Genomic DNA, 27,727 nt, shown 5'->3' with positions numbered 1-27,727 from the left:
TCCTGGGCCCATTATCATATCTGAAACAATATTTATAAACAGAAATTCTAGGAAACCATTGCGATTTATGACATATACCTAGGAATACGAAAATATTTTATTTTGGAGGTTAACTTAATCTTGTCTACTCCAACAAAATATGCTATTAAAATTAATAAAACAATGAAACAGAAAACAAATACAAAATAAGGCAGGCACTAGGTAACAATTTCTCATTCATAATCTTGTTCAGAATAAATATCCAGTTCTGTTTCATGAGCCTCAAACTTGTCCCTGAAGAATTGTCATGTTTTTTTTACAATTAATAATTAAGATTTCTAAAATAGCTGGGAATGAAATGGGTAGGTAGTCATGGTAAGAATATTTTTTTTTGAAAGTTACATCTTTATAAATTAAAATAAAGTGTAAAAAATACTAAAAACTAAGACCTGGTCTTGTGTTAATTAAAATCTAGAAAAAAGCAAAAAACATTCATTCGATGTGATCAAATTCTGACTTGTGAAATTATTTTTCATTTATAATAAACCTGTAGAGGACAATTTATAGCTTTGACAATAAAGAAAAACATTTTTATGTAAAAACATTCCTTGTATAAAGTCCAGAGACAATAGTGCTGCTACGTGGGAAGGCAGTAACCTAAATATAAAAACATATTATTGAATATCAAAATCCTAATATTATTAATGATCTAAAGGATATTATACAGTACTATTGCAGAAAATATTTGTCTAGAACTTGGGCAGTGCGCTGTATTTTACCAAATCCCCCCCCCCCCCCCCTACTTCTTTCAATAAACCCCTACAAAAAACTAGGGATGAGAGTTTCATTCCCACTATTTCGATGTCTAGGTTTTAGGAATACACAATAATGACAGGTACCTACCCCACCCCCCCTCCCTCCCTCCCTCCCAAAAACACTTTTTATACCTGATCATACTTGCTATCTCCTTTGCCAGTAAACCTGACCGGGTCTTTCTGTATATGAAGATTAGGTGGAAGGTCAACATTCTCGAACAGGCGGTCATATGGGTTCTTCTGATCAACTCGAGTCTACATACATTTTAAAAAAGTCTCATTTTAAGACAACTGTAAAAGTTTTATAATAATTTTGATGTTTTTTAAAGCTTGCAGTGGGCAGAAATAATTTTGGGAAAGTAGCAATAAGTACAAAATTTCTTACCGTATAAAATAAGTATAGTTTATCCAAACTGTCCATATCTCTTAATCTTTAGGAATGTAAACATTAATATCTTCTTCATAAAAGTTACATATTTTGTTTCCCGTATAAGGGGGACGTAACTGAAGACTTTTTGATGCAGGGGGGGGGGGGGGGGTTTTCTCCGGAACCACTTGATGAACCGTGCAGATTTTTTGGACTTAAGCTTTTAGGGGTATGAACATCTCATGGTTTCGAAGTCAACCCCCTACCCCCACCCCCTAGCCCCCCGGGGCTCAAAAACCCCCTAAAAATGAACCTAACCTTAATTTTCTCAAAAACTATTTGACCAATAGATATGATTTCTTAGAATTAAGCTTTCATGCTAATCAACTATCTTTTAGATTAGAAGTCACCCCCCCGCTACCAACCCCTAGCCCTCCGGGGCTCAAATAAACCCTGAAAATGAACCTAACCTTAATTATCTCAGAAACTATTTGACCAATAGATATGATTTCTTAGAATTAAGCTTTCATGCTAATAAACTAACATTTAGATTAGAAGTCACCCCCCTGCTGCCAACCCCTAGCCCTCCGGGGCTCTAAAAAACCCTGGAAATGAACCTAACCTTAATTATCTCAGAAACTATTTGACCAATAGATATGATTTCTTAGAATTAAGCTTTCATGCTAATAAACTATCTTTTAGATTAGAAGTCACCCCCCTGCTGCCAACCCCTAGCCCTCCGGGGCTCCAAAAAAACTCTGGAAATGAACCTAACCTTAATTATCTCAGAAACTATTTGACCAATAGATATGATTTCTTAGAATTAAGCTTTCATGCTAATCAACTATCTTTTAGATTAGAAGTCACCCCCCCTGCTACCAACCCCTAGCCCTCTGGGGCTCCAAAAAACCCTGGAAATGAACCTAACCTTAATTATCTCAGAAACTATTTGACCAATAGATATGATTTCTTAGAATTAAGCTTTCATGCTAATAAACTATCTTTTAGATTAGAAGTCACCCACCTGCTGCCAACCCCTAGCCCTCCGGGGCTCCAAAAAACCCTGGTAATGAACCTAACCTTAATTATCTCAGAAACCATTTGAGCAATAGAGATGATTTATTAAACTTAAGTTTTTATGCATATAACTTGACTTATAGTTTCAAAGTTGCCCTCCTGCCTCCGACCCCTAGCCCTCCGGGGCTCAAATTAACCCTAAAAATGAACCTAACCTTAATTTTCTCAAAAACTATTTGACCAATAGATGATTTCTTAGAATTAAGCTTTCATGCTAATAAATTATGTTTTAGATGTGAAATAAAGATAGAAAATCAATCAATGTTAAAAAAACAACGATGACAACATCCATAAAAGCAAAGCACTGAAACTGTAGAACAAACGGACATTAACACTTATATAGTGTCAAAACTGAATAATCAAAATATAAATGTATTAGAGTTGAAGCAAAATTGTAAGTGTAATTTTGTTGAAAAACTGCTTGATACAGGATAATGTTTATGGACATACTTACATTTTTAAGACTTGATTATAGAGTTGCTTCACTTGAAACATTATACTTTGTTGTCCCAGGAATAAACATACCAAAAATCAGATCAATCGGATGATTAGATCACAAAAAAATTTGTTGTTAAAAAAGTAAAAAATCAACATGTTTAAAATGGACGTACGGACATTCTTGTAATGATTATGGAGTTGCTACGCTTTCTAAATCGTACCTAACTACTAAAGGTATCACCATGGAAAGTTTGAAATCGATAGGACAATTCTAACATGCCTAAATTGCCTAAAAAGCTATCCGTTTGTGACTGACGTACGGACAGACTGACCGATCCTAATTATAGAAAAGCTTCGCTTTTAACAATGTTAAGAAATATTAAATAAACATTTAACAAGGATGACAACGTCCATAGAAGAGAAGCTTTTAAATGATAGAGAAGGATAAACAAAAAATGACAATAAGTTTAAAATAACCATGTTTTAAATGGACATTTGGACCTTTTGTTAATGATTATTATGTAGCTACGCTTTTTAAATCGTACCTAAATGCTATAGAAAACATCATGCAAAGTTTAAAATCAATAGGACATTTATAACATGTCAAAATGAACAAGAAAAAAGCTAACCCTCACAGACCATATCTAATTAAATAAAAGCTTTGCTTTGTAAGATTTTTCAATAAACAAAGTATTGAGTCCCAACTCTCACAAACTTGATTGACATCCTTCTTCTCCTAGAAAAGTAGTTTTTTGAGCCCCGGGGGGCTAGGGGTTCGGGGCAGGGGGGTGACTTCTAAACCATAAAAGTCCTAGAAATCTGCTGTATTGATCAAATGGTTTCTGAGAAAATTTAGGATAGGTTCATTTTTAGGGTTAATTTGAGCCCTGGAGGGCTAGTGGTTGGCAGCAGGAGGGTAACTTCGAAACTAAAAGTCAGTTTATAAGCATAAATCTTAAGTTTACGAAATCATCTCTATCTATCAAATGGTTCCTGAGATAATTAAGGTTAGGTTCATTTCCAGGGTTTTTTTGAGCCCCGGAGGGCTAAGGTTTGGCAGCAGGGGGGTGACTTCTAATCTAAAAGATAATTTATTAGCATGAAAGCTTAATTCTAAGAAATCATATCTATTGGTCAAATAGTTTCTGAGATAATTAAGGTTAGGTTCATTTCCAGAGTTTTTTTGGAGCCCCGGAGGGCTAAGGTTTGGCAGCAGGGCAGTGACTTCTAATCTAAAACATAATTTATTAGCATGAAAGCTTAATTCTAAGAAATCATATCTATTGGTCAAATAGTTTCTGAGATAATTAAGGTTAGGTTCATTTCCAGAGTTTTTTTGGAGCCCCGGAGGGCTAAGGTTTGGCAGCAGGGGGGTGACTTCTAATCTAAAAGATAGTTTATTAGCATGAAAGCTTAATTCTAAGAAATCATATCTATTGGTCAAATAGTTTTTGAGAAAATTAAGGTTAGGTTCATTTTTAGGGTTAATTTGAGCCCCGGAGGGCTAGGGGTCGGAGGCAGGAGGGTAACTTTGAAACTATAAGTCAAGTTATTTGCATAAAAACTTAAGTTTAAGAAATCATCTCTATTGCTCAAATGGTTTCTGAGATAATTAAGGTTAGGTTCATTTCCAGGTTTTTTTGAGCCCCGGAGGGCTAGGGGTTGGCAGCAGGGGGGTGACTTCTAATCTAAAACATAATATTTTAGCATGAAAGCTTAATTCTAAGAAATCATATCTATTGGTCAAATAGTTTTTGAGAAAATTAAGGTTAGGTTCATTTTTAGGGTTAATTTGAGCCCCGGAGGGCTAGGGGTCGGAGGCAGGAGGGTAACTTTGAAACTATAAGTCAAGTTATTTGCATAAAAACTTAAGTTTAAGAAATCATCTCTATTGCTCAAATGGTTTCTGAGATAATTAAGGTTAGGTTCATTTCCAGGTTTTTTTGAGCCCCGGAGGGCTAGGGGTTGGCAGCAGGGGGGTGACTTCTAATCTAAAACATAATATTTTAGCACGAAAGCTTAATTCTAAGAAATCATATCTATTGGTCAAATAGTTTTTGAGAAAATTAAGGTTAGGTTCATTTTTAGGGTTAATTTGAGCCCCGGAGGGCTAGGGGTCGGAGGCAGGAGGGTAACTTTGAAACTATAAGTCAAGTTATATGCATAAAAACTTAAGTTTAAGAAATCATCTCTATTGCTCAAATGGTTTCTGAGATAATTAAGGTTAGGTTCATTTCCAGGGTTTTTTGGAGCCCCGGAGGGCTAGGGGTTGGCAGCAGGGGGGTGACTTCTAATCTAAAAGATAGTTTATTAGCATGAAAGCTTAATTCTAAGAAATCATATCTATTGGTCAAATAGTTTCTGAGATAATTAAGGTTAGGTTCATTTCCAGGGTTTATTTGAGCCCCGGAGGGCTAGGGGTTGGTAGCGGGGGGGTGACTTCTAATCTAAAAGATAGTTGATTAGCATGAAAGCTTAATTCTAAGAAATCATATCTATTGGTCAAATAGTTTCTGAGATAATTAAGGTTAGGTTCATTTCCAGAGTTTTTTGGAGCCCCGGAGGGCTAGGGGTTGGCAGCAGGGGGGTGACTTCTAATCTAAAAGATAGTTTATTAGCATGAAAGCTTAATTCTAAGAAATCATATTTATTGGTCAAATAGTTTCTGAGATAATTAAGGTTAGGTTCATTTCCAGGGTTTTTTGGAGCCCCGGAGGGCTAAGGTTTGGTAGCAGGGGGGTGACTTCTAATCTAAAAGATAATATTTTAGCACGAAAGCTTAATTCTAAGAAATCATATCTATTGGTCAAATAGTTTCTGAGATAATTAAGGTTAAGTTCATTTTCAGGGTTTATTTGAGCCCCGGAGGGCTAGGGGTTGGTAGCGGGGGGGTGACTTCTAATCTAAAAGATAGTTGATTAGCATGAAAGCTTAATTCTAAGAAATCATATCTATTGGTCAAATAGTTTTTGAGAAAATTAAGGTTAGGTTCATTTCCAGGGTTTTTTGGAGCCCCGGAGGGCTAGGGGGTGGGGGTAGGGGGTTGACTTCGAAACCATGAGATGTTCTTACCCCTAAAAGCTTAAGTCCAAAAAATCTGCACGGTTCATTTCCAGGGTTTATTTGAGCCCCGGAGGGCTAGGGGTTGGTAGCAGGGGGGTGACTTCTAATCTAAAAGATAATTTATTAGCATGAAAGCTTAATTCTAAGAAATCATATCTATTGGTCAAATAGTTTCTGAGATAATTAAGGTTAGGTTCATTTCCAGGGTTTTTTGGAGCCCCGGAGGGCTAGGAGTTGGCAGCAGGGCGGTGACTTCTAATCTAAAAGCTAGTTTATTAGCATGAAAGCTTAATTCTAAGAAATCATATCTATTGGTCAAATAGTTTCTGAGATAATTAAGGTTAAGTTCATTTTCAGGGTTTATTTGAGCCCCGGAGGGCTAGGGGTTGGTAGCGGGGGGGTGACTTCTAATCTAAAAGATAGTTGATTAGCATGAAAGCTTAATTCTAAGAAATCATATCTATTGGTCAAATAGTTTTTGAGAAAATTAAGGTTAGGTTCATTTCCAGGGTTTTTTGGAGCCCCGGAGGGCTAGGGGGTGGGGGTAGGGGGTTGACTTCGAAACCATGAGATGTTCATACCCCTAAAAGCTTAAGTCCAAAAAATCTGCACGGTTCATCAAGTGGTTCCAGAGAAAACCCCCCCCCCTGCATCAAAAAGTCTTCAGTTACGTCCCCCTTTAACCCTTTTTATAATCTTTTTTTTTCAGCTTTAAAAATGATTTTCAGAAAATGCAGGAATTAGGTATAGCCAACAAGCGAAAAAAACCTGAAATAATATTTGGGTGGCAGATAAAAAAGTCGTCAAATTCTTCTAAGTGTTGCACCTCAACGAAAGCTGAAAATCACGTATAGGTTTTATGATTTTTCCCCCCTTTAATTTCGGCTTTGGTATAAGCTGCAAAAAATATAATAAACATTAATGTTTAAGATGCCTGGAGTTGTGAACAAAATGGTTGAATTCTTTGCCAAGAGATGTGAGTAAATTATACTTTTGGTTGGAGTCTGTTAGCTCTACTTTATGCATATCTGATATGGATACTTCCTAAACAATGCAGAATAGCCTAAGATTAGATCTACTAGATAACAGACAAATAAGATATTATTTATCAGATAGCAGATTTACAGTGTAGCTTCTCCTACGTAGGAAGGTTCATAACTTTGTTGGTGAGGGTAAACCACCTCCCAAGAGAAATTGCCTCCAGAAAAAAATTTTTTTTTTTACCTTTTTTCAGGGGTGTATATTCTGCATGGGATCCCCGGCTCAGGGGGGTGGGAAAAAAAATAAAAAATAAGTGGTTGGAGGGGAAAAAAATGTAAAAATTAAGAAAACTGAAAACATTTTTTCCATTTCGCCCCCCTCCTTGGTTAAAAAAACTAAAAAAATGTGTGGTAGGAGGGATAAAATAAATAAAATATAGAGTTCTTTAAATATTTTTCTATTTTCCCCCCTACTTTTTAAGAAAAATCTAGGGGGGGAAAAAAATAAAAAATTTTGTAGCAGGGGAAAAAAAATAAATCTTGTGCAGAATATACACCCCTGCCTTTTTTTAAAACTAAAATTGAAAATGGGGGAGGGGTCGACTCGACTTCCCTTTCCACATAAAGGTCTCTAGGGGCGTAACCGGTATTATAAAATTAAAACAGTATCGAGAATACATTTAGAAATACAAAGACAACATTACCTTTCCCAAAACTGTGGAACAAACCCTGAGGAAAATAGTTTGAACATCGTCTGGGGGGAAATATTGAAGGTACTTTCGCAAGAAACCTAAACAGAATAGTAAAACTTGGAAGATTAAAAAGGAATAAGGTAGGGGTTATGGGTTTCAATTGAATTCTGAACATTTTAAACCTTAATCACAAACAAAAAATGATCTCACTGTCAGTAAAACTAGTTTTCGCCGTAAGATAAATACCTATTTATTTACTTCAGCATTTATGTAGATAAAATCTAATACCTACAGTTGCTTTTAAAATTAACTTGAAGCTGAAAAAAGACCTTGCTGAGATCTGGTAATAATTGGCACCAACCTTTAGTTTGCAAGGATCCCATCTGAGCCTCTATGGTGGTGAAATTATGCTGACTAAACTTGTCTGTTCCTGGCTGTGCATCTGCCTCCATACGTTTCCGTACACCTCCCTTTAACTCCTGCGCTTTATTCTAAAACAGAAGAACATAAAATAAAGCTAACAAAACGAATTAAATAAGATAATAAACCCTAATTATAGTGTCATAAAACATATCATCAGTTGTTACAAGAATAAGCATATTTTTATATTTCTGACAGGGGTGTGTATTTTGCACAAGATTCATTTTTACCCTCCTAGTTTTTTTCCAGCAAGAGGCTTCGTAGCTCAGTGGTAACGCACTGAGTTACGGTGGTGAGAGTTCGAGTTTAAGTCCCCATGTGGCAACTCGAATTTCTCAGTCGCAATTAATTCACGCAACTTCCCCTTGGTTGTGTAAGAAAGGTGATAATTGGGTAGTTTGGATACTCAATAGTCAAGTAAATAATACTAGGTACAACCCTTACTCAAGCTCATCTGTGGAGAGCTTCATTCATTACGGTGACTTAATTTGGGACACCTGCCATACTCGGCGAGGGTGAGGTAAAAAAGAGTAGGTCCCATGAGGGTCAAGAACTATCTATACTTTCAGAATTCTTTATTTTATTCATATTATCCCCCCTCCCACATATTCTTTTAGTTTTTTTCATCAAGGAGGGGGAAAATGGAAAAAATGTCTTCAGTTTTCTAAATTTTTACATTTCCTACTTCCACATATTTTTTAATCCCCCCACCCCCCCTTTAGCCGGGTCAACCATGCAGAATATACACCCCTGATTTCTGAACTAATATAAAGTTACGTAGAATATTTATTTTTCGCATCGTAATATGGACAGGTTTTCGCGAATATTAAAACAGAAAATTATTACATCAAAACCAGTTTTTAGGGTTAGGTGTAATACGATGCTATACATAATATGGTTGACAACTGGTTCTAAACCTGCGGATATCAATCGGCTTCGAAGCCATACTGAAAAATATTTTATTTCTTTTTAGATTAGATGATTTTTAAAAAAATTTCGTGACTTTTGTTTACTTAACACAAAATGCCAACAATATACACACCTGCATCTTTCTATGATATGACATGGCGCCGTTACATTGAGAGCTACTAAAATTTCTTCTAAACTCCTGAAAAGGAGTTCTGAAGCTCCTCTGGGAACCCCTAAAAACACCCCACATTCTTTTCTGAAAAAAAATCAAATGATTTTTTTTTTCTATATCCAGCTAGTCAATTTTTAAGTATAGTAAAAATCTTCACAGAAAAGAAAACATGTTTTACCCGATTTTTTTCCAGCTCTTTTCAAACAATATCACATGAAAACAAGCTCTCAAAATGGACATCAAGAATCTAGCTTAGTTTTAAAATCATTGGTATCTTTTTCATCTGTTCTTTCAATTTTATCAACTTCATAGGCTTTTAAATAATCATTCTTTTCACTACCTAATAATATTTCATCATAACTTTCAAAAGTCTCAAAATTTTCATTATTTTCATTGGATATCAAACCCTCCTTTTCAGCCTTTATTTTTTCGTATTTAAGTCTAGTTTTTTCTTTCTTTAAACTGCGCCGCAACGATGCTAATCTGTGTTCTTGTTGTGCTACACTTTCTTCTCCGTTCAACTTCTCATCTGAACATGAATTAAAGTTATATAACAGACAAACCAAAATTGAGAAAAAATTAACGGTTAGGTATTTCAAGTGTATGAAAAAGACTAAAAACAGTTGTTATGGGCCATTTTGGGAGAAGTGGTGTGTATACTTTTCATAAATAAATAATATCACGTTCCTTTTCAGTCCAAAAATGAAACTAAAATTCTTACCTAACTTGTCAATAAGCATTTGTCTTGCTATTTTTCTGTTCCGATCTAGCGATCTTGATTCATGACATCTTATCCATACACCTATATCATGGGGGATACATTTAGGTTCCAAATAGGGTTGGGCCTGATACTTTTTTGGCCGGATATCCGATATCCGGATAGTTTCAATATCCGGTATCCGGCCGGATATCTAACCAACGCTCGATATCCGGCAAATTACCAGATATCCGACTGGATAACCGGATATCCGGCAGTAAAAATCAGCCGGATATCTGGTATCCGGATAGTTTTAATATCCGGTAACCGGCCCGATATCGAAAATGGCCTGATATCCGGCCAGATATCCGGCCAAACAGGATATCCGGCTCAACCCTAGTTCCAAATCAATTAAAACTTTGAGAGGAGAAGGGGCAATTCACAAAGGTACGAAATGTAACCTAATCAAATAAATAACCCAAATTTATTCGAGTTAAAAAGTCATTTAATTTAACAAAATTATTTTTGAAATATTCTTAAAACATAGCTATGCTATAAAAAAGACAATAAGTCATTAATAAAAGAAGCTTTATGCTAGTCCTGCAGTTTACCTGTGGGTATATGACGTAGGAATACGGCATTTGTAGTTTTATTAACAGACTGACCACCAGGTCCCCAGCCTTAATATAGAACAACCTTTGTCTGTAGGTTCTAACTTTATAAATATTCAAAATATTCAAGAAAAAAATGCAATGAAGTATTTTTTATCAATCAAAACCCAATGATGAGATTTTTGTTTAAAATATCTGCCTTACAAAAAAAAACATTATTATTTAGGTAGGTACCTTTTACAAATTTTTCTTCTAATTCATCTTCTTTGATTTTTGGTACTTTTGATCTATCTATAATACCTAGTAATTAAAGAAATATCATTAATTAGAGTTGCTGAAGAGTTATTCACATTCTTTTATCCACCCCAAAACTAACTTTCAATCAGTGATGAAAGGGGATGCTTATAGAAATGCTACGCATCTATTATGTTAAAATTAATTATAAACTATTTCTAAAAGAAAATTGATTGGTTAATAAATGTAAAACACAACGGGATGTTAGCGTAAATTTACTGACCTGATTTAGAAGCAAATTGAAGTGGCCCAAAGGTGACAAAACTGCGTCGTGGTAACATTAACATTTTTATGAAGCTGTGAGAATTCATTCTTTGTTGGATGACTTAAAGCAAAGCTTCTTTTTTGAGAAAGGCTAAGCCTTGATCTAAATTAATATCATTTAAGAATTTATTTTATCATTTTGAATCTGTTTAGCCCATTTGAACCATGTAATTTAAGATCGGTCCATCCGTCAGTAACTTTTCGTTTATTTAGGCAATGTAAAATTGTTCATTGAAAACCTAGCTTGATGATGATTCCTTGAAAGTTGGGTGCGATAGACAGCGCAGAAACTCAATAGTGAATACAAGAAAGTCCATATGTTCATTATTAAGATGATGATTTTTGGCCTTTCAAAAACAATTTTTTATATGGTATAATCATCCTATTTACTTAATTTTTGCAATATGAATTTTATGACCATTAGGTAGTTTTATGTTAAAAGAAAAACATCTCTAGAATTATGTCTTAAAGTGTAAGCATGCTTATATAATGCATCACGTATTTCAGAAGTTTTGGGATAGATTTGTACGGAAATTGTAAATATTAATTGCGTTAATACTCTATATTTGTTAATGTTCGTTCTCTGACTTTCTGATATGTTATCGCTTTTATGGATGGTATAATCCTTGTCGACGTAGTATGACAGGATAATAAGTATTCTATTTTCATCTTAAATATCTCCCTGTTTTATACTTGATTTCAGCGGGATTTGTCAGCTGGCGATTTTTCTCAAATTCAGTACGGATTTTTCTAATTAAAAAATTGCTTTTAAAATTAGTTTAAGAACTAAAATATGTTAGAAGTCTCTTTTATAAAGAAAAAAAATGATTACCTAAAATAGAAATCTTTATCAGTATATTTCAAATTTTGTCCATATCTAATGAGTTGTTTGAAGAGTCCAAGGGATTTCATTTTATACGGATTTTTATGGAAATTTGATAAATGTTTAAAAATTATTGTAGAGTAACTGTTGGTAACATTTTAGTATTCTGAAACAGATAGTGTAAGTTGTTTGTAATTTATTTAACCTTTTGAGATGTTTTTATTTGAAAGATTAAAATAAAATGTTTAATAGTTAGGGACATGAATGGATCACTGTGGAATTGGATTGTGGTTGCTAGTATACAATATTCTCTAAATTTCAGTTTTGTGTAATTAAATAAATAGGTAGGTATCTTGTTTAAATTCAAAATTATTATCTACTTTTTTTTACATAGTAGGTAGGTATGTAATTTTTGAAGTTTTCATATATTTTGAAATTAAAAACGATAGGTAGGTAGTATAAAAAAAATCTTGTTACCTATTTAATCACAGCTTTGTAAATCGTGTAATTACAAAACTATAATATATAAAAGAAAGTTTATTGGCTTTCCTAATACACAGAATCCGCACATGTACCTAAATATATCAGTGAATTTTGCACATACAATACATTGAAAGATTTTGATTATTTGAAAACATTCTTGATTGAGCTGAACATTCCTCCTCCTGATTTCCCTTGTTCCTGTAGGGCCAGCTCCGGGTCCAGATCATCCAAGTGACCATTTTTCAATAGATGGACAAGTTCCTAGATAAGTTCATAAGTTTAACAATGGTAAAGAAAACTAAAGAAGGACAAGATACAATAAGATGCAAATGAATGTTTTACCCCATACCCCGACATAAGAATAATAATTCAACACCAAACGTCAAACCACCATTATCAGATGGGGCTTATCCTTAATCCTGGCGGCCTGAGTAAGACATGCCTTAATTTCATTCATCATAATGAATCGAACCCAACAATAAGTCATCACATGTTAAAGTCATAGTAAGATATATGAGACAAAAGGCTGAATATTCAAATAAATAGGTAGAATAAAATGATATTAATATACCTGACGGTAAATAGATTTCAGGGGTATTTTCTCAGCTTCAGACTTGTTGCTTTCTATCACTATTTGCTTCTTAATTGCTTCCTGAGTTTAAAGGATTTATTCATCAATTATTAAATAGTTATTCCCATTATCCATCCCCTCTCTAGATAGGTATAAAACAAAGTCTAATAATGACTTACTTTAGTCTGGAAGTCCTAACTGTCTAGGGCAATGAGTTTTAAGGGTAAGGTTAATTTGCAGATTTAGGATTCGAATTCTATTTTCATTCTCCCTACCTTTAACAAGCCTTTCCAGTAACTTTCCTTATGCAGTTAATCAACAGAGAGGGTTGAATAGAAAATAGGCTAAAAAAACTAACTTGCCTCCAAAGTTAATCCCGTCCAGTCAGCTTCTTCATACGGAACACAAAATTCTTGGTATTTATCATAAATATCGGTTTTGCCGCCTAGCGGATACATTTAGGTAACTATATTTGACAATATACGAAGCTATTGTCATTGTCCGTCTGCAATTTTTGGGAAGTTTTCAACTAGTCCTTTGAGTTTTGGTTATATTTTTGTAGTGTAAACAAAGCAACTACTGCTATGCAATACGTGTGAGTTTAAAATAAAACAAAGTAAATATCTCAACACTATGGAGGACTTTTAAACAATTAAACTGGTTGTTAACTGTGATCTTTCAAAATAAAGCGATAGCCGCCATTAAACTATTTTTATTTGATTTGAAGTTATCAAATGTTTTCCTGCAAAATTATCTTTATCTGTAAGCTTGAGTAGCATTTCTCTTTTTAATTTGAGAAGTTTCCATGCGTAAATTTCATTTACCGGAGTTTTCATTATGTAGTTGTCAAACCCATACGCTTTGTCAACTAAAATAGATAGGAAAGGGTTATTTTTTCACAAAAAAACAACCTGAGAAAATCTCAAAAAACACTCTAAAATTAGTAAATTTTAAACAATCCTAAAGATAGCGTTTTTTTGAGGTTTTTTGAGATTTTCTCAGGCTAAGTACGAGATATTTTGAAACGGTCAAAAATTCCTGATGCTACACCTCAAGGCCTATTTAGGGAGCACCATGAAGCCATAGTTTTGATGCAATGATTTATAGACCCCCAATGCCGCAAAATTTCAAAGTAAAATTACTGGGCATAGGTAATGCTTGTCCAAAATGATCAAAATTTTTACACAAGTGTTTTTTCGCCAAGAGGCATAATAATTGCAACTACACTACTTGAACTTCAAAAAAATCCAAGAAAAAAATCGGGAATAGTCACTGTTGTAACATCGCCCCATAAGGGGCGATTCGTCGTATTTTAAAATGGCTTTTTATAGGTTATTTTAGGTTATATTGGGTTAGGTGATTGCCCCACAGGGTTAGGTAATTGACCCCGAAGGGTTAGAGCCTACGCAGGGGCTAGAAATAGGAGAAAAGCTTCTGTGAAAAATACGAAGAATCGCCACGAAAGGGACTATACCCAAAAAAATCCTCTAGGTACTCTATAAAAGAAGTATTCCTTATCTTACCTAATAATAATCCCCTGTTGGTCATCACCATTTCTATATGTGTTCCCAAAATTTCACTGTGTACAACTCCCTAAAATCAAAAGTAATACAATGCACGATTGTCTGTCTCTGTAAAATTTAGTTTATATTTTCAACCAGAGCTGGATCTTTCAATCATTTAGTGGTGAGCCGGATCAGGGTGCGCCAGAGGTGATCCAGATTGGCGCACCTCATATCGATCTTTAAATCAAAATGGCATTGGCGATCCAGCTCACCAAGCGGATCGCCTACGGATCACCGGCTACACTCGTTTCGTATAGCTACCGAGCCGGATCGAGGTGAGCCGTATTTATTAAATTAATATTTTTTCAATTAGTTTTAATATTTTATTGCAAAACTATGGTGAAAACGTTTTTATAATTTTAAAAATAAATTGTATATTGTTATATATGAAATACGGTACTGACACAGCCAAAAGTTATAAAATTGTATAGTCATGTATAAATATGTTGCCTGCAAAACATAAGGGTGACAATTTAAGAAAAAATTACGAAAAGGGGGGGGGGGTTTAATGCAACCATCTCGTAATCAGTGAGCAAATGGCACTTAGAATTCGAATTTTGATCTGGAATTTTGCATGAGTAATCCTTAGTAGGTCTATTTTCCTTAAATTGAACAAAAAGTTGGAAAAGTAACAGCTAACGGCTGGCTGCTTAAGTTTAGCCATTTTTAAAACTATTTTCAAGGGAAATCATCACGAAACCTGTCTCCACATAATACTCTATGCTGCTCCAAAACGTTTTCAAACGGTTCTAGCCGCTAGTTGCTGGTACTAGAAATCTAAAAATGTTTTTTTGTATCATTTCACATGATGTAAAGCAAAACTATGTTTCAAAAAGTTGATTCCTACATAATTTATGGCAGATTTGTCCTAAAAATAGCCAAAAAACGGCTGAGCCGTTAGCCGTTACTTTTTCAACTTTTTGTTCGATTTAGGGAAAATAGACCTACCAAGGATTACTCATGCAAAATTTCAGATCAAAATTCGAATTGTAAGTGCCATTTGCTCACTGATTACGAGATGGTTGCATTAAACCCCCCCCCCCTTTTCGTAATTTTTTCTTAAATTGTCACATGATAATTTTTCTGTTTATTATTTTTCTTTTTTTAGGGGGTAGCCAAAAAAGTATTTAAAGATCGACATTTTATTGAGTGTCGCTAGCGATCTGGCATCACCAAGGCGAAAATCTTTTAAAGATCAATGTTTTTTGGCAGTGGCTGTGGCTCACCTCTGGCGCGCCCCGATCTGGCTAGCCACTAAAATGATGATAAGATCCAGCTCTGGTCGCTTTTAATTACGAAATTACTACACAGTGGTCTAAGGCCGGACATTTCGCCAAAAATCAACATTGGAATTCCTCATAATTAATAATTAATTTTGAAAATATATACCCTATCTCATATAAAACTGAAGAGTTTTTGTCTTTTCAACTACTGGTTGATGAATTATGGACTTTGAAACATGAAGGTTAATGATTATTTTCACGTCATGAATTTTACCTTTTGAATTTTCACCATCTTTGGAAAAAATATTTTTTTTTCAGTGTTACATTGATACAATGAAGTTTCTTCACCTATTTGTATTCATAATATTACATGATATATTAGAAAACTGGTGTTTTAGAATTTTATTTTACTTTTTTCATCCATTTTATTATTGTTTTTAAAAAAAAATTATGTCATTTCCTAAATATTTTTGCAAAAAATTTTGGCAATAATTTTCAGTTTTTTATGGTTTTCACCAAAAACCGGGCCCCGTAACATACCAAACCATATATTATTCTTAAAATACAGGTATAATGCCATAGTTTGATGTTTAGTTTAGGTTGTTACGGGGCCCGGTTTATTTCAAATTTTAACTTTATCTTTAGAGGGTAAACTCGAAAATTGCAACAGATGAAAGGAAAAAAAATTAGATTTTTTCTTTTCTCTGTTAATTTTAATTCCAAATGCATTTTAACTTATTTCTTCTTAATAACATAATATCATTAATGTTTAAATTTGTTTGTTTGTTATGTAAGATATCTAAAACAGATTTTCTAACTATAATTTGATTTTTGTTAAACGAGTAGGTATAATACCAATAAAAATGTCTTGTTGTTACATTTATCAATTCAAGGGCCAATACAATGCCTATACTCTAAAAGTAACGTGCCTAACAAAGCTGCAGCCTTTTTTAACGTCTCTAGTATGATTATGTTTTACACAAAATAAAAACTAGGAAACGCATTACCCTTTATGCCAGAGCCGTAGGTTCCAGCTAGACTAATGGATATAGAATACGTGGATATTATGACAGGGGAAAAATTGTCGTCAATTTAGCTTGCTGACTTGGAACTCGTTTATTGGTCAGTTCATTTATCATGTAAGAGAGGGTATGGGCTAGAAGAAGGTGGATTTGGGGGTATCGTTATTTTAGTCCGTTGAGAGTTTCCTAAAACATGGAACTTGTTTATCGGTCAGTTCATTTATCGAGTAGGAGATGGGATGGGGTAAAGGAGGGTTATTGGGGGGTATCGTTATTTTAGTCCGCTGGGAGTTTCCCTTTATTTGACAACATAAAAATCTGGTGTAACATTCAAGTAATAATAAATCCATTGCTAGGCTAAAAACCATCTGGAAATTCATTTTCGTCAAAGACATGGCATCTAAGGAACAATGCCTCCGACTTTTCAGTCATCGAATTTAATCTTTTTCATCCTATTAAAGTATTATTGCATAAGTAATCTAAAGGGATAAGACAATGAATGATTAATTGATAATGATATCCATCCCTAAACAAATTATCCCTTTATTATTGGTAAAACAATTTGGACACTTCTAGTTTGGAACCAACCAATCAATTTCAATAAAGAGTACCCAAAGTTTTTGGGCCATCAAACAAGATAACATGTGTATAAAACTTTGGGTACCAGTGTAATTTACGGTCGTATGTCCTATTCCTCGCTGCTATTGCATGCTGTATGAAACTTTCATTTGGAGGCCCAAAAGATTGTCTTCAAGCAACATATCCCTGTGATTAGAAGCAACGACTTGGGTTACCACTAAAACTACATTTTTTTGATAAATTCCTTTCTAATAAAGTAACTTTTACCTATCCTTGTTTTTTATTACTAATTACATCAAGTATTATTATTAATCTAAGAGAAAATAACTTCGTAAAAAAAGGGTAAAGAAACGTCAATTAGTTGTATCAAATGTATGTTGCAGAAGGATTGGTGATAGGGCATTTACCTTTATATACTCATTTCTAAAGTAATATTTATTAATGCTTCAAGGTTTTAAAATGTTTTTTTTGCTTTAAACATCGATTAAGGCCCTCTACGACCCAAGAAAAAATTATGAAAATATAAAATTTTAGCTAAGTTTTAAAGTATTTTCTAGACAAATTGGCTTTTGTTTTCCTTCCATAGATGCACATACTAGTTGTATTGGGTAATAATAAGGCGCATGCTTTTTATTTTGAACGATTCTATCAACTACAAGCTGAGAAAATTGACTTTGAGTAGAGGTAGGTGAAATGTCCACCAAAAGGCCAAAATAGACCACTGTGTACTAGGTACAAAGTTAAAAAAAGGAAGGAATCTTTTTGTAATCATTGTTTTTCAAACTCAGCATTAAAAAAAGTTGTATAGTACATAGGGTTTAATTTATGTTGTTGTTTTATCTATTGGGGTAATAAATAAGTTATTCATTTACATTGGTTAGATATAGAATATGTGGGTATTGTGAGAGATTCTCGCATACCCCGATACAATGTTTTTCTCAGCTGGCTTATATAATGAACCCCGTTCCCCCTAAGACTTTACCCCATCCCCTCCCCTGACCATGAAGGAACGTATTGAACTGTATTTGTGGACTAAATTATCAACCTAAATTAACGACAAAATTTCCCTTGTCTCAATATCCGTGTATTATATATCCATTTCCTTTACATACCTTAAAAAGTTTAGGCCACCAATATCTGGCAGTAGGAGGCGTGAAGGACCGATGTCTGGTTTCAGGTCTAGCTTTTAGTCCCTTAATCACTCCTTCACCACCCCATAATCCTTCGTGGAACTCCTATCAAAGTTGGTAGCATTAATTTTTGCAAAACTTGTTTATTTAGTGACTACAACAAGGTTCACCTGCAGGACTAGTATATTTCGTCTCGGACAAGCATAACTTTATCGGTTCAGTGATAAGTTTTAGATGGGCAAACTGATATCGTACTACTTTGTATTATAAAATAGTAGGTATTATCTCATCCTCATTATAAGATGACAGACCAACCTTCCTAACTAAATCATAATTCAGAGCAAAGGGACATGGTTGTGAGCTATTGAGTTTATTTTCTAGGTACATCAACCTAACGAGTTTAATCTAATAGTTATGCTTAAGAAGCGATGGATTAACACAAGGCACGTAAGATAAAATCTTTTATCTCGTAAAATGTTAAATAAATTGAAAACTTCAAGAAAAATCTTTTAAAATTTAAATTATTGCAAGTTCCTGAGGGTAGACCACATAAATCCGTGGATTTTGAACCGGAGCAATTTCTCCAAACTCATCCATCTCAAAGTTTGCTGGGTTGGGCTTGGAGTGAATATGTTCTTGGGGACCAATCTTCCATGTCATGTAGAAATGCTGAACAAAACAAATAAAATATTATATCAGGGGTGCATATTCTGCACAAGATACATTTTTTTCCCTGATGCAGATTTTTTTTATTTGTTTTTCCTTCCTGTTTTTTTTTCAGCAAGGAAGGGAAAAATGAAAAAATGTTTACAGAACTTTTAATTTTATTCATATTTTCCCCCCTCTTGCATATTCTTTTAGTTTTTTTTTACACCAAGAAGCGGAGAAAATGGAAAAAACGTTTTCAGTTCTCTTAATTTTAAAATATTCCCCCCAACCACATATTTTAAATTTTTTTTGCCCCCCCCTTTAGCAGGGTCAATTTTGCAGATTATACACCCCTCCATTATATACCTACAAATCTTTTATTAAACTGAAATATTATGCTGAAATTGTGTTTTTAACTGAAGTACCTAGGTATGCAATTTCAATTTTTAAACACGGATAGTACTGTTAAATTATTTAACAATAAGTTAACAATATTGAGTAAGTGAGAGATTGTCGCTTACCCTGATAAATCTCCCCGCTGACTAATATAATACCAACCCCCCCTCCCCCCCCCCCTCCCTCCATCCTCGTATATTATTCTGTATCTATTATTAAGTATTATATTACCTTATAATGTCTAGGAATATTTTTCTTGATACCAGTATTCCATCCTTTCTCTCCCATAACTCTGCACACATAAGGCAATCATAGAATTATTATTAATTAGGTACCCACTTCATTATGTTTTCATTAGCTTTTGAAAAATTGCATATAACATTTCAATAAATGTTTTCCCTGTAAATAGATAGGTAATTTCTAGAACATTTTCTTATTTATTCATAAACGTTTATAGATTTCAACCTTTTTTTGATTGTAATTGTAATTAATTGTGAAATATGATGTTATCGGGATCTAAGAATATTTCATCTCAACTTTTTATGGACATCTTTGACCATATAGGTATAACTTTAATAACTTAAGAGACAATTCTTCCTTATTTGAAAGGTTCTTGCTTAACTTTATTCACCTTGCTAGGTATTTTTTGATGCGAAAAAAGTTATCTAAATCATTCTATAGTTGTCTATGCCTTGAGCCAATTCCCGAGTACTTCATCCATGTCGGATACTTGTGTATTAACGGCTCTATCGTTTTGGATATGGACATTCTGTTTTTATTTTGTCTGAAATCTAATTGTAATTATAGTGAAGGAAAAACTTATACAAAACATAAATATTAACAAAAGTAAACAAACAAAAACTTTTTATATTCAAAAAGCATATAGGTAAAAATATTCTTTTTTAAAAATTAAAATGTAAAGTAGAGGATCAAACCCCTCCCTCATGTACCCCACATTAGTAAATAATAAAGCAGGCAAAGATTGTAATTAAAATCTAAGAACAACAGATTAAATTCTGAAAATTTGATTAATAAATTAACCCACTTAACCCTGATATATATTAATCATTAATATTTTATTACTCTTAAAAACTGCTACGTATTTTGTTGAGAATCACGTATATGAAGAAAATAAGATATTAATGATTACTATCAGTCAGTGTTAAATGGATTAAATAAACAATATTTTTAATTTATTTATAGAACACACTGTATATATATTCTTGTTACACATTTAACATGTAAATCTTATTATTAATGATTAATGTGCTACTTATGAACATAAATTTCCCAGTTTACAGAATATCACACACTATAACAAACATAAAATACTATTATTTAAATATTCTTCCACTTTTGATCTTGAGCGAACATTTTGTTCAGTGTCTGGGTCACATCCTTGGACAACTTGAGGGTGGCAAGTTTGAGTCCACAATCACGGGCTCGGGAAGAGTTTATGCTGATCAGATATTCAACAATCTAAACGATAAAAAATATTTTGATAAACTTATGAAAACATTTAGGTACTGTAAACAAGGAAGTGACTGTTTTTATTCCTTCCTTTACTGAGTTGGAAGAACTGCGAATACATTATGTTACAAAGTAGCTATGTAAAAAAAAAGTTTGTTTTATTATATTTTGTTCATAACTTCTTAGGTACTTTCTTTTCAATTCATGAATATAAAAAATCTCATTTTAATTTATATAGAAAATGTCAAATTGTCCATTCCATCTCAAGATTTGAAAAACGTTAAAAAAATTAGTTGGGGCCTTTGTGACAAAAAAAATGGTATTCTTACCTCAAGTCCAGTCTGTACTTTCTCCTTATCTACAACCTCCTCTATGAGTGTGACCAGGACTTCATCATTGAGCTGACCTGGCAGCAAGTCCTTGTTCTCCTCGCAGAAGCCAAAGATTTCCCGCGCTTTCTCAAACTTAATAAACAAATGATAATAAAATTAGATTGACATGTTTATTAAGCTATATAAGTTGGAAAAAAATTTAATGTATATAATAGATTTGAAATCTGCATAAAATTTTAAGGATTTTTTTTTATAAAATTCGTTTTTTGTATAATTCTTTATCTAAAAGCGCAAATACAGTTTAAGTTAATTATTTTTGACATCTGTGATTGGTGGGTTGAAAACAATCTGCGCTCTGATTGGAGAAGCTTAAGTTTCGTACATCATTCAACCTATTAGAGCTCAGGTAGTTTCCAATCCACCTATCTTATTGGTCAAAATTAATTAACTTAAATTGTATTTGCGCTTTTAAATAAAGAATTATATAAAAAACGAATTTTATAAAAAATCCTTAAAATTTTATGCAGATTTCAAATCTATTATATACATTAAAATTCCTTTTAACTAATATAGCTTAATGTTTATTTAACTATAAAAAAGTGGGATTTGAAAAGTCCTGCTAATTCAGACACATTAACTTTTCTTTTTAATATTTTTTTTCAAATTGTCCTTCTTATCAAGACAGCCAATAATTTAACATTAAAGATAATCTGAGTATTTACTTCTTTTTCTTGGCAGTATAGGACTTAAAAATACTCAATGCTAGCTAACCAAACAGCTATAAGCTGCGTTGCTTTACCTGCCCATCTGTGAGTAGGACCTTCATGGCCAAGGACATGATTCCAGCCGCATTTGTGTTATATCTCAACGGCATATTTTTGTTCGCCTTGTTCGCATCAAGATGCTTGAATATTCTAAAAAAAATGCTTTGTTAGATTAGATTTTGTTATTCATTTTCTTTTTTAGTTGTCTACAATAAGTGATCAAGTGTAAAGAAATTAAATACAACCATCAGAAAACAAGAAATGTTTTAGGCTTTAGTTTACGTTCTAAATACTTAGTGATGAGGTTTGTATTTATCTTGAGTGAGAGTGGCAGGTGTCCAACCTTGATAAAAAGTAATTAAGGGGGGGGGGGAAGTTTTGCCACTTTCGCGTAATCCGTGATTATTAGGCTAGGTATTGATGTGAGACTATAGGTTATTTGGGATAAAAGTTTACTTTTGGGTAGTACTTCACGTATATTTAATCATTTTTTGGATAGGTCTCCAGGTTCAGGTGCTGCAGGCTGGAAGGTGGTTTCTGGACAGGTAAAAAAAAATTAAAATTTTTGTTTGAAGAGTTAGAGATCAAATTATTAAACAAAACATGCATCTTTATGGATATTATTGAAATACCAGAAGAAAAAATTAAAATCGGCCTCCAGGTTCAAGTGCTGCAGGCCTCCAGGTCCACTCTGGACAGGTAAAAAAACAAGTTTTTTTATATTATTGACAAATTTGAAGAAAAAATTAAAATCGGCCTCCAGGTTCAGGTGTGCTGGCCTCAAGGACAGGTAAAAAAACAAGTTTTTTTTTATTTGAAGAGTTAGAGGTCAACTTATTAAACAGAATATGCATATTTTTTGATATTATTGACATATTTAAAGAAAAATTAAAATCGGCCTCCAGGTTTAGGTGCTGCAGGCCTCCAGGTCCACTCTGGACAGGTAAAAAAACAAGTTTTTTATTTGAAGAGTTAGAGGTCAACTTATAAAACAGAATATGCATCATTTTTGATATTATTGACATATAAGAAGAAAAAATTTAAATCGACCTCCAGGTTCAGGTGCTGAAGGCCTCCAGGTCCACTCTGGACAGGTAAAAAATCAAATTTTTTATTTGAAGAGTTAGAGGTCAACTTCTAAAACAGAATGTGCATATTTTTTTATATTATGGACATATTTGAAGAAAAAATTAAAATCGGCCTCCAGGTTCAGGTGCTGCAGGCCTCCAGGTCAACTCAGGACGGGTAAAAAAATTAAAAAAAAAATATTTGAATAGTTAGAGGTCAACTTATAAAACAGAATATGCATTTTTTTTTGTTATTATTGACATATTTGAAGAAAAAATTAAAATTGGCCTCCAGGTTCACGTGCTGCAGGCCTCCAGGTGCACTCTGGGCAGGTAAAACAATCAATTTTTTTATTTGTAGAGTTAGAGGTCAGTTTTTAAAACAACATTAGCATCTTTTTAGATGTTACATGCATATTTGAAGAAAAAAAAAAAAATTGGCGTCCAGGTTCAGGTGCTGCAGGCTTCCAGGTGAACTTTAGAGACTATTTTCCGGTATATTTCCTATTTATTTGATTTCCCCCGTACTTTTTTTCTATTCTATATTTATTTAAACCTGGTAGTTATCATATTCATTGAAACTTTTTGATGGATCCCAGTGACCGCTGGTGGCCATTGGCCAGGTAAATATCCAGGTAATCTTTGAATTTAGAGGAAAGGTATGTATTTAAAAAATGGTTAAAATAAGATAATATAGTAAAATTAATCATTTAAGGCTTCAAAATGTGTGTCCAGACAGGCTCCAGGTCCTTTAATTTCACTATATTATTATATTTTAAGTTTTAAACTTCTTCTATTTCGAAATCTTTCTTCTAAATTCCAAAATAACCATTTGAGATATTCACCTGGCCGGCAACAACCAGCGTTCACCAGGATCCAGGTAAAAGTGTCACTGTCCATATAAAAAAGTAAAAATGTATGATACCTACCTACCATGTTTTAAAACAGGAAAAAAAGCAAAAATACCTGAAAATGAAAGCCTGCAGCACCTAAACTTGAAGGCCGATTTTAATTTTATCTTCAAGTATATTTATTAAATCCAAAACAATGCATATTTTGTTTTATAAGTTGACCTGTAACTTTCCAGATAAAAAGACTTAATTTATACCTGTCCAGAGTGGACCTGGAGGCCTGTAGGATCTGAACATGGAGTCCGATTTTAATTTTTTCTTCAAATATGTCAATAATATAAAAAAAGAAGCATATTCTGTTTTATAAGTTGACCTCTAACTCTTCAAATAATTTATTTTTATTTTTTACCTTTCCAGAGTGGACCTAGAGGCCTACAGCACCTGAACCTGGGGGCTGATTTAAATTTTTTCTTCAAAAATGTCAATAATACAAAAAAAAGATGCATATTCTGTTTTATAAGTTGACCTCTAACTCTTCAAATAAAAAAATATTTTTTTACCTGTCCAGAGTAAACCTGGAGGCCAGCAGCACCTGAACCTGGAGGCCGATTTACTTCAAATATGTCAATAACATCAAAAAAGATGCATATTCTGTTTTTTAAGTTGTCCTCTAACTCTTTAAATAAAAATTTTTATTTTTTACATGTCCAGAGTGGACCTAAAGGTCTGCAGCACCTGAACCTGGAGACCGATTTTAATTTTTTCTTTAAATATGTCAAAAACATCAAAAAAGATGCATATTCTGTTTTGTAAGTTGTCCTCTAACTCTTCAAATAAAAAATTTGATTTTTTACCTGTCCAGAGTGGACCTGGAGGCCTGCAGCACCTGAACCTGGGGGCTGATTTAAATTTTTTCTTCAAAAATGTCAATAATACAAAAAAAGATGCATATTCTGTTTTATAAGTTGACCTCTAACTCTTCAAATAAAAAAAAATATTTTTTTACCTGTCCAGAGTGAACCTGGAGGCCAGCAGCACCTGAACCTGGAGGCCGATTTTTATGTTTTCTTCAAAAATGTCAATGATATCAAAAAATATGCATATTCTGTTTTATAAGTTGACCTCTAACTCTTCAAATAATTTATTTTTATTTTTTACCTTTCCAGAGTGGACCTAGAGGCCTACAGCACCTGAACCTGGGGGCTGATTTAAATTTTTTCTTCAAAAATGTCAATAATACAAAAAAAGATGCATATTCTGTTTTATAAGTTGACCTCTAACTCTTCAAATAAAAAAATATTTTTTTACCTGTCCAGAGTAAACCTGGAGGCCAGCAGCACCTGAACCTGGAGGCCGATTTACTTCAAATATGTCAATAACATCAAAAAAGATGCATATTCTGTTTTTTAAGTTGTCCTCTAACTCTTTAAATAAAAATTTTTATTTTTTACATGTCCAGAGTGGACCTAAAGGTCTGCAGCACCTGAACCTGGAGACCGATTTTAATTTTTTCTTTAAATATGTCAAAAACATCAAAAAAGATGCATATTCTGTTTTGTAAGTTGTCCTCTAACTCTTCAAATAAAAAATTTGATTTTTTACCTGTCCAGAGTGGACCTGGAGGCCTGCAGCACCTGAACCTGGGGGCTGATTTAAATTTTTTCTTCAAAAATGTCAATAATACAAAAAAAGATGCATATTCTGTTTTATAAGTTGACCTCTAACTCTTCAAATAAAAAAAAATATTTTTTTACCTGTCCAGAGTGAACCTGGAGGCCAGCAGCACCTGAACCTGGAGGCCGATTTTTATGTTTTCTTCAAAAATGTCAATGATATCAAAAAATATGCATATTCTGTTTTATAAGTTGACCTCTAACTCTTCAAATAAAAAAATTGTTTTTTTACCTGTCCAGAGTGGACCTGGATGCCTGCAGCACCTGAACCTGGAGGCCGATTTTAATTTTTTCTTCAAATATGTCAATAATATTAAAAAATATGCATATTCTGTTTTATAAGTTGACCTCTAACTCTTCAAATAAGAAACTTTTTTTTTATCTGTCCAGAGTGGACCTGGAGGCCTGCAGCACTTGAACCTGGAGGCCGATTTTAATTTTTTCTTCAAAAATGTCAATAATATAAAAAAAAGATGCATATTCTGTTTTATAAGTTGACCTCTAACTCTTCAAATAAAAAACTTGTTTTTTTACCTGTCCAGAGTGGACCTGGAGGCCTGCAGCACTTGAACCTGGAGGCCGATTTTAATTTTTTCTTCTGGTATTTCAATAATATCCATAAAGATGCATGTTTTGTTTAATAATTTGATCTCTAACTCTTAAAACAAAAATTTTAATTTTTTTTTACCTGTCCAGAAACCACCTTCCAGCCTGCAGCACCTGAACCTGGAGACCTATCCAAAAAATGGTTAAATATACGTGAAGTACTACCCAAAAGTAAACTTTTATCCCAAATAACCTATAGTCTCACATCAATACCTAGCCTAATAATCACGGATTACGCGAAAGTGGCAAAACTTCCCCCCCCCCTTAACCTCACAGGGAAAATTCAATTATCACTTTTAATTTCAATTAATGAATGCGCACCTAGCATTAAAGGGCTCTGTATTCGAAGGGGAGAGGCAGAAATAAGCCCAACTATACCCCAAATTAAAAAATACTAAAATATTCTGAAACCTGGCACCAATGCGAAACTTCTCTAAATTAGAGAACTCAACCGATTTAGTAGATAGCGAGATTTTAAAGTACAAACAAACAAAAATCTTTACACAATCTTCCTAGTTAAATTTAGCGTCTTGGAGAAATATAAAAATTTTGAATTGATCATTGTTTAGATCAATGGCAAGTTATTATGTCAAATAGATCTTAAGGAATAAGACTATATCCGATAATTTGCTGTACATCCCCAATGATGTACAGAAAATAACCCCTTTTGTAGATTACAGTTAAAACGCTTATACACTCAACTTAAGAATCATTTAATCAAAATTCAAGTCCCCAAAGTTTTTGAACCAACGAATAAGAAAACGTTGTTATAAAACTTTGTGGACTATTGTAATAATCAGCCAAATGTCCTCTCCCTCCCCGCTTAAATGTAACTAACCTGTATGAGACATCAGCATAAGTCTCTCCAAGATTAAAAAATTCAGAAGTTTCACTTGGGTTGTTGTCCAGAATTTTTAAAACAACTGTGTTCATCTCATATACTGTTTCCTAAAATTAATACATCCAATATCAGCCTTTTTTTCCTATGTCTAGTCTATCTAAATACGTCTTTTTAAAAGTGATCTATTTGTATTTTTCAGTTATAACTTACAATTGTAATAATTCTTAATCTTTCCACTGTACCTAATTTTGTCTTTATCTACCATCTATCTATCTACCTTATTTGTCTCTCCCCATTGTTATAACTTAAAATCATCATATTACATATCTCTACAATTTAATTTTAATCTGAGTTTCTTTCTTTCTTTCTTTTCTATCTACCTACCTTGTTTGTCTCTCCCCATTGTAATAATTCCATGTCATCATATATTTTGCCAATATACTGCACCGCAGCTCTGTAACCATTACTTATATTAGGTATTTAAACTAGAAAATATGAAACAAAACCCACGCCATTAGCGAAGTTGACAATTTGTCTTCCTACTGTGGATTTCCAGTTTGGACCACATAGTACCTTGCAAGAGACTTACAAAAATGTAAAATGCCAGGCGCGGGAAGATCAGAAGGAATAATAAATTGGCTCAAAAACAGGCACAGCTCATTATCGTGCAATTAGGACTTCTAGACTGAGGTCGTAAAATTAAATATTTAGTTGTCTTTTACGTTTTACTTTATCGATAATACTACGTCTGTTTAAACTGAAAAAGTTATTGTATGCCTGAATTGTCCCTGATTGCTGGACCTGACGTTTAAGTATTACGTCCATATGAGGTGATTAGCGTGGTATAGTAAATTAAATAAAGACCTGTAAAGCAAAAGTAGCGAAACAACAACAAAAAAAGGACA

At 33.4% G+C, this 27,727-nt stretch overlaps 4 protein-coding genes across 8 annotated transcripts; all 4 read right to left on the bottom strand.

Annotated features, from left to right (window-relative positions):
* Positions 1–19: 19 nt before the first annotated feature.
* On the bottom strand, positions 20–9,026 carry mRpL50 (mitochondrial ribosomal protein L50). Its single transcript, XM_080159285.1, has 8 exons — positions 8,874–9,026; positions 7,773–7,902; positions 7,424–7,509; positions 6,674–6,783; positions 1,180–1,225; positions 927–1,049; positions 589–636; positions 20–275 (listed from the first exon to the last, which is right to left on the bottom strand). Exons 1-8 carry the CDS (start codon positions 8,988–8,990, stop codon positions 213–215), a joined length of 723 nt encoding a protein of 240 aa, XP_080015411.1. The 5' UTR covers positions 8,991–9,026; the 3' UTR covers positions 20–212.
* Positions 8,993–10,883, bottom strand: LOC145317988 (mitochondrial translation release factor in rescue). The gene is made up of 5 exons (XM_080159298.1): positions 10,738–10,883; positions 10,455–10,520; positions 10,221–10,289; positions 9,634–9,714; positions 8,993–9,441 (listed from the first exon to the last, which is right to left on the bottom strand). The coding sequence occupies exons 1-5, from the start codon at positions 10,823–10,825 to the stop codon at positions 9,152–9,154; spliced, it is 594 nt and encodes a 197-aa protein (XP_080015424.1). The 5' UTR covers positions 10,826–10,883; the 3' UTR covers positions 8,993–9,151.
* Positions 10,884–11,765: 882 nt separating this feature from the next.
* On the bottom strand, positions 11,766–20,013 carry mRpL28 (mitochondrial ribosomal protein L28). Its single transcript, XM_080170839.1, has 10 exons — positions 19,910–20,013; positions 19,450–19,510; positions 18,711–18,843; positions 18,157–18,281; positions 14,179–14,248; positions 13,400–13,523; positions 13,010–13,102; positions 12,931–12,952; positions 12,656–12,736; positions 11,766–12,345 (listed from the first exon to the last, which is right to left on the bottom strand). Exons 1-10 carry the CDS (start codon positions 19,984–19,986, stop codon positions 12,226–12,228), a joined length of 906 nt encoding a protein of 301 aa, XP_080026965.1. The 5' UTR covers positions 19,987–20,013; the 3' UTR covers positions 11,766–12,225.
* LOC145317997 (uncharacterized) lies at positions 19,991–27,361 on the bottom strand. 5 transcript variants are annotated; one of them, XR_013879182.1, is made up of 6 exons: positions 27,207–27,361; positions 26,820–26,929; positions 21,820–21,934; positions 21,018–21,152; positions 20,369–20,697; positions 19,991–20,269 (listed from the first exon to the last, which is right to left on the bottom strand). XR_013879182.1 is itself a non-coding variant. In XM_080159309.1 (5 exons), exons 1-5 carry the CDS (start codon positions 27,237–27,239, stop codon positions 20,557–20,559), a joined length of 534 nt encoding a protein of 177 aa, XP_080015435.1. In that variant the 5' UTR covers positions 27,240–27,361; the 3' UTR covers positions 19,991–20,556. The 5 variants fall into 5 exon arrangements, 1 of the variants encoding a protein (XP_080015435.1); XR_013879183.1 differs by having other exon boundaries at positions 19,991–20,234; XR_013879186.1 differs by having other exon boundaries at positions 20,400–20,697.
* Between the last annotated feature and the right edge of the window lie 366 nt (positions 27,362–27,727).

The sequence above is a fragment of the Acartia tonsa genome, chromosome 1 (assembly GCF_053477335.1).
Source record: "Acartia tonsa isolate MP-2025a chromosome 1, ASM5347733v1, whole genome shotgun sequence".
In the NCBI taxonomy this organism is placed as follows: Eukaryota; Metazoa; Arthropoda; class Copepoda; order Calanoida; family Acartiidae; genus Acartia; species Acartia tonsa.
Note: the sequence above shows the minus strand (reverse complement) of the source record. Positions and strands in the feature narration are given on the sequence as shown.

Coding starts and splice junctions, on each gene's coding strand:
- mRpL50 (XM_080159285.1), bottom strand. CDS start 8,990: ATGTGGGGTGTTTTTAGGGGTTCCCAGAGGAGCTTCAGAACTCCTTTT. Junction 6,784..7,423: donor GTTCCACAGTTTTGGGAAAG/GTAATGTTGTCT, acceptor TGCATTGTTTAG/GAAGTATCCATATCAGATAT. Junction 1,226..6,673: donor CATTTTGTTCACAACTCCAG/GCATCTTAAACA, acceptor ACATTCCTAAAG/ATTAAGAGATATGGACAGTT.
- LOC145317988 (XM_080159298.1), bottom strand. CDS start 10,825: ATGAATTCTCACAGCTTCATAAAAATGTTAATGTTACCACGACGCAGT. Junction 10,290..10,454: donor AGAAGAAAAATTTGTAAAAG/GTACCTACCTAA, acceptor TTCTATATTAAG/GCTGGGGACCTGGTGGTCAG. Junction 9,715..10,220: donor CCTACGTCATATACCCACAG/GTAAACTGCAGG, acceptor CCCATGATATAG/GTGTATGGATAAGATGTCAT.
- mRpL28 (XM_080170839.1), bottom strand. CDS start 19,986: ATGTCCATATCCAAAACGATAGAGCCGTTAATACACAAGTATCCGACA. Junction 18,844..19,449: donor ATATTCCTAGACATTATAAG/GTAATATAATAC, acceptor TGTTTTGTTCAG/CATTTCTACATGACATGGAA. Junction 12,346..12,655: donor TGAAATCTATTTACCGTCAG/GTATATTAATAT, acceptor GAACTTATCTAG/GAACTTGTCCATCTATTGAA.
- LOC145317997 (XM_080159309.1), bottom strand. CDS start 27,239: ATGGAATTATTACAATGGGGAGAGACAAACAAG. Junction 21,153..21,819: donor TCCTACTCACAGATGGGCAG/GTAAAGCAACGC, acceptor TTGTTTATTAAG/TTTGAGAAAGCGCGGGAAAT. Junction 20,698..21,017: donor AAGTACAGACTGGACTTGAG/GTAAGAATACCA, acceptor TTTATCGTTTAG/ATTGTTGAATATCTGATCAG.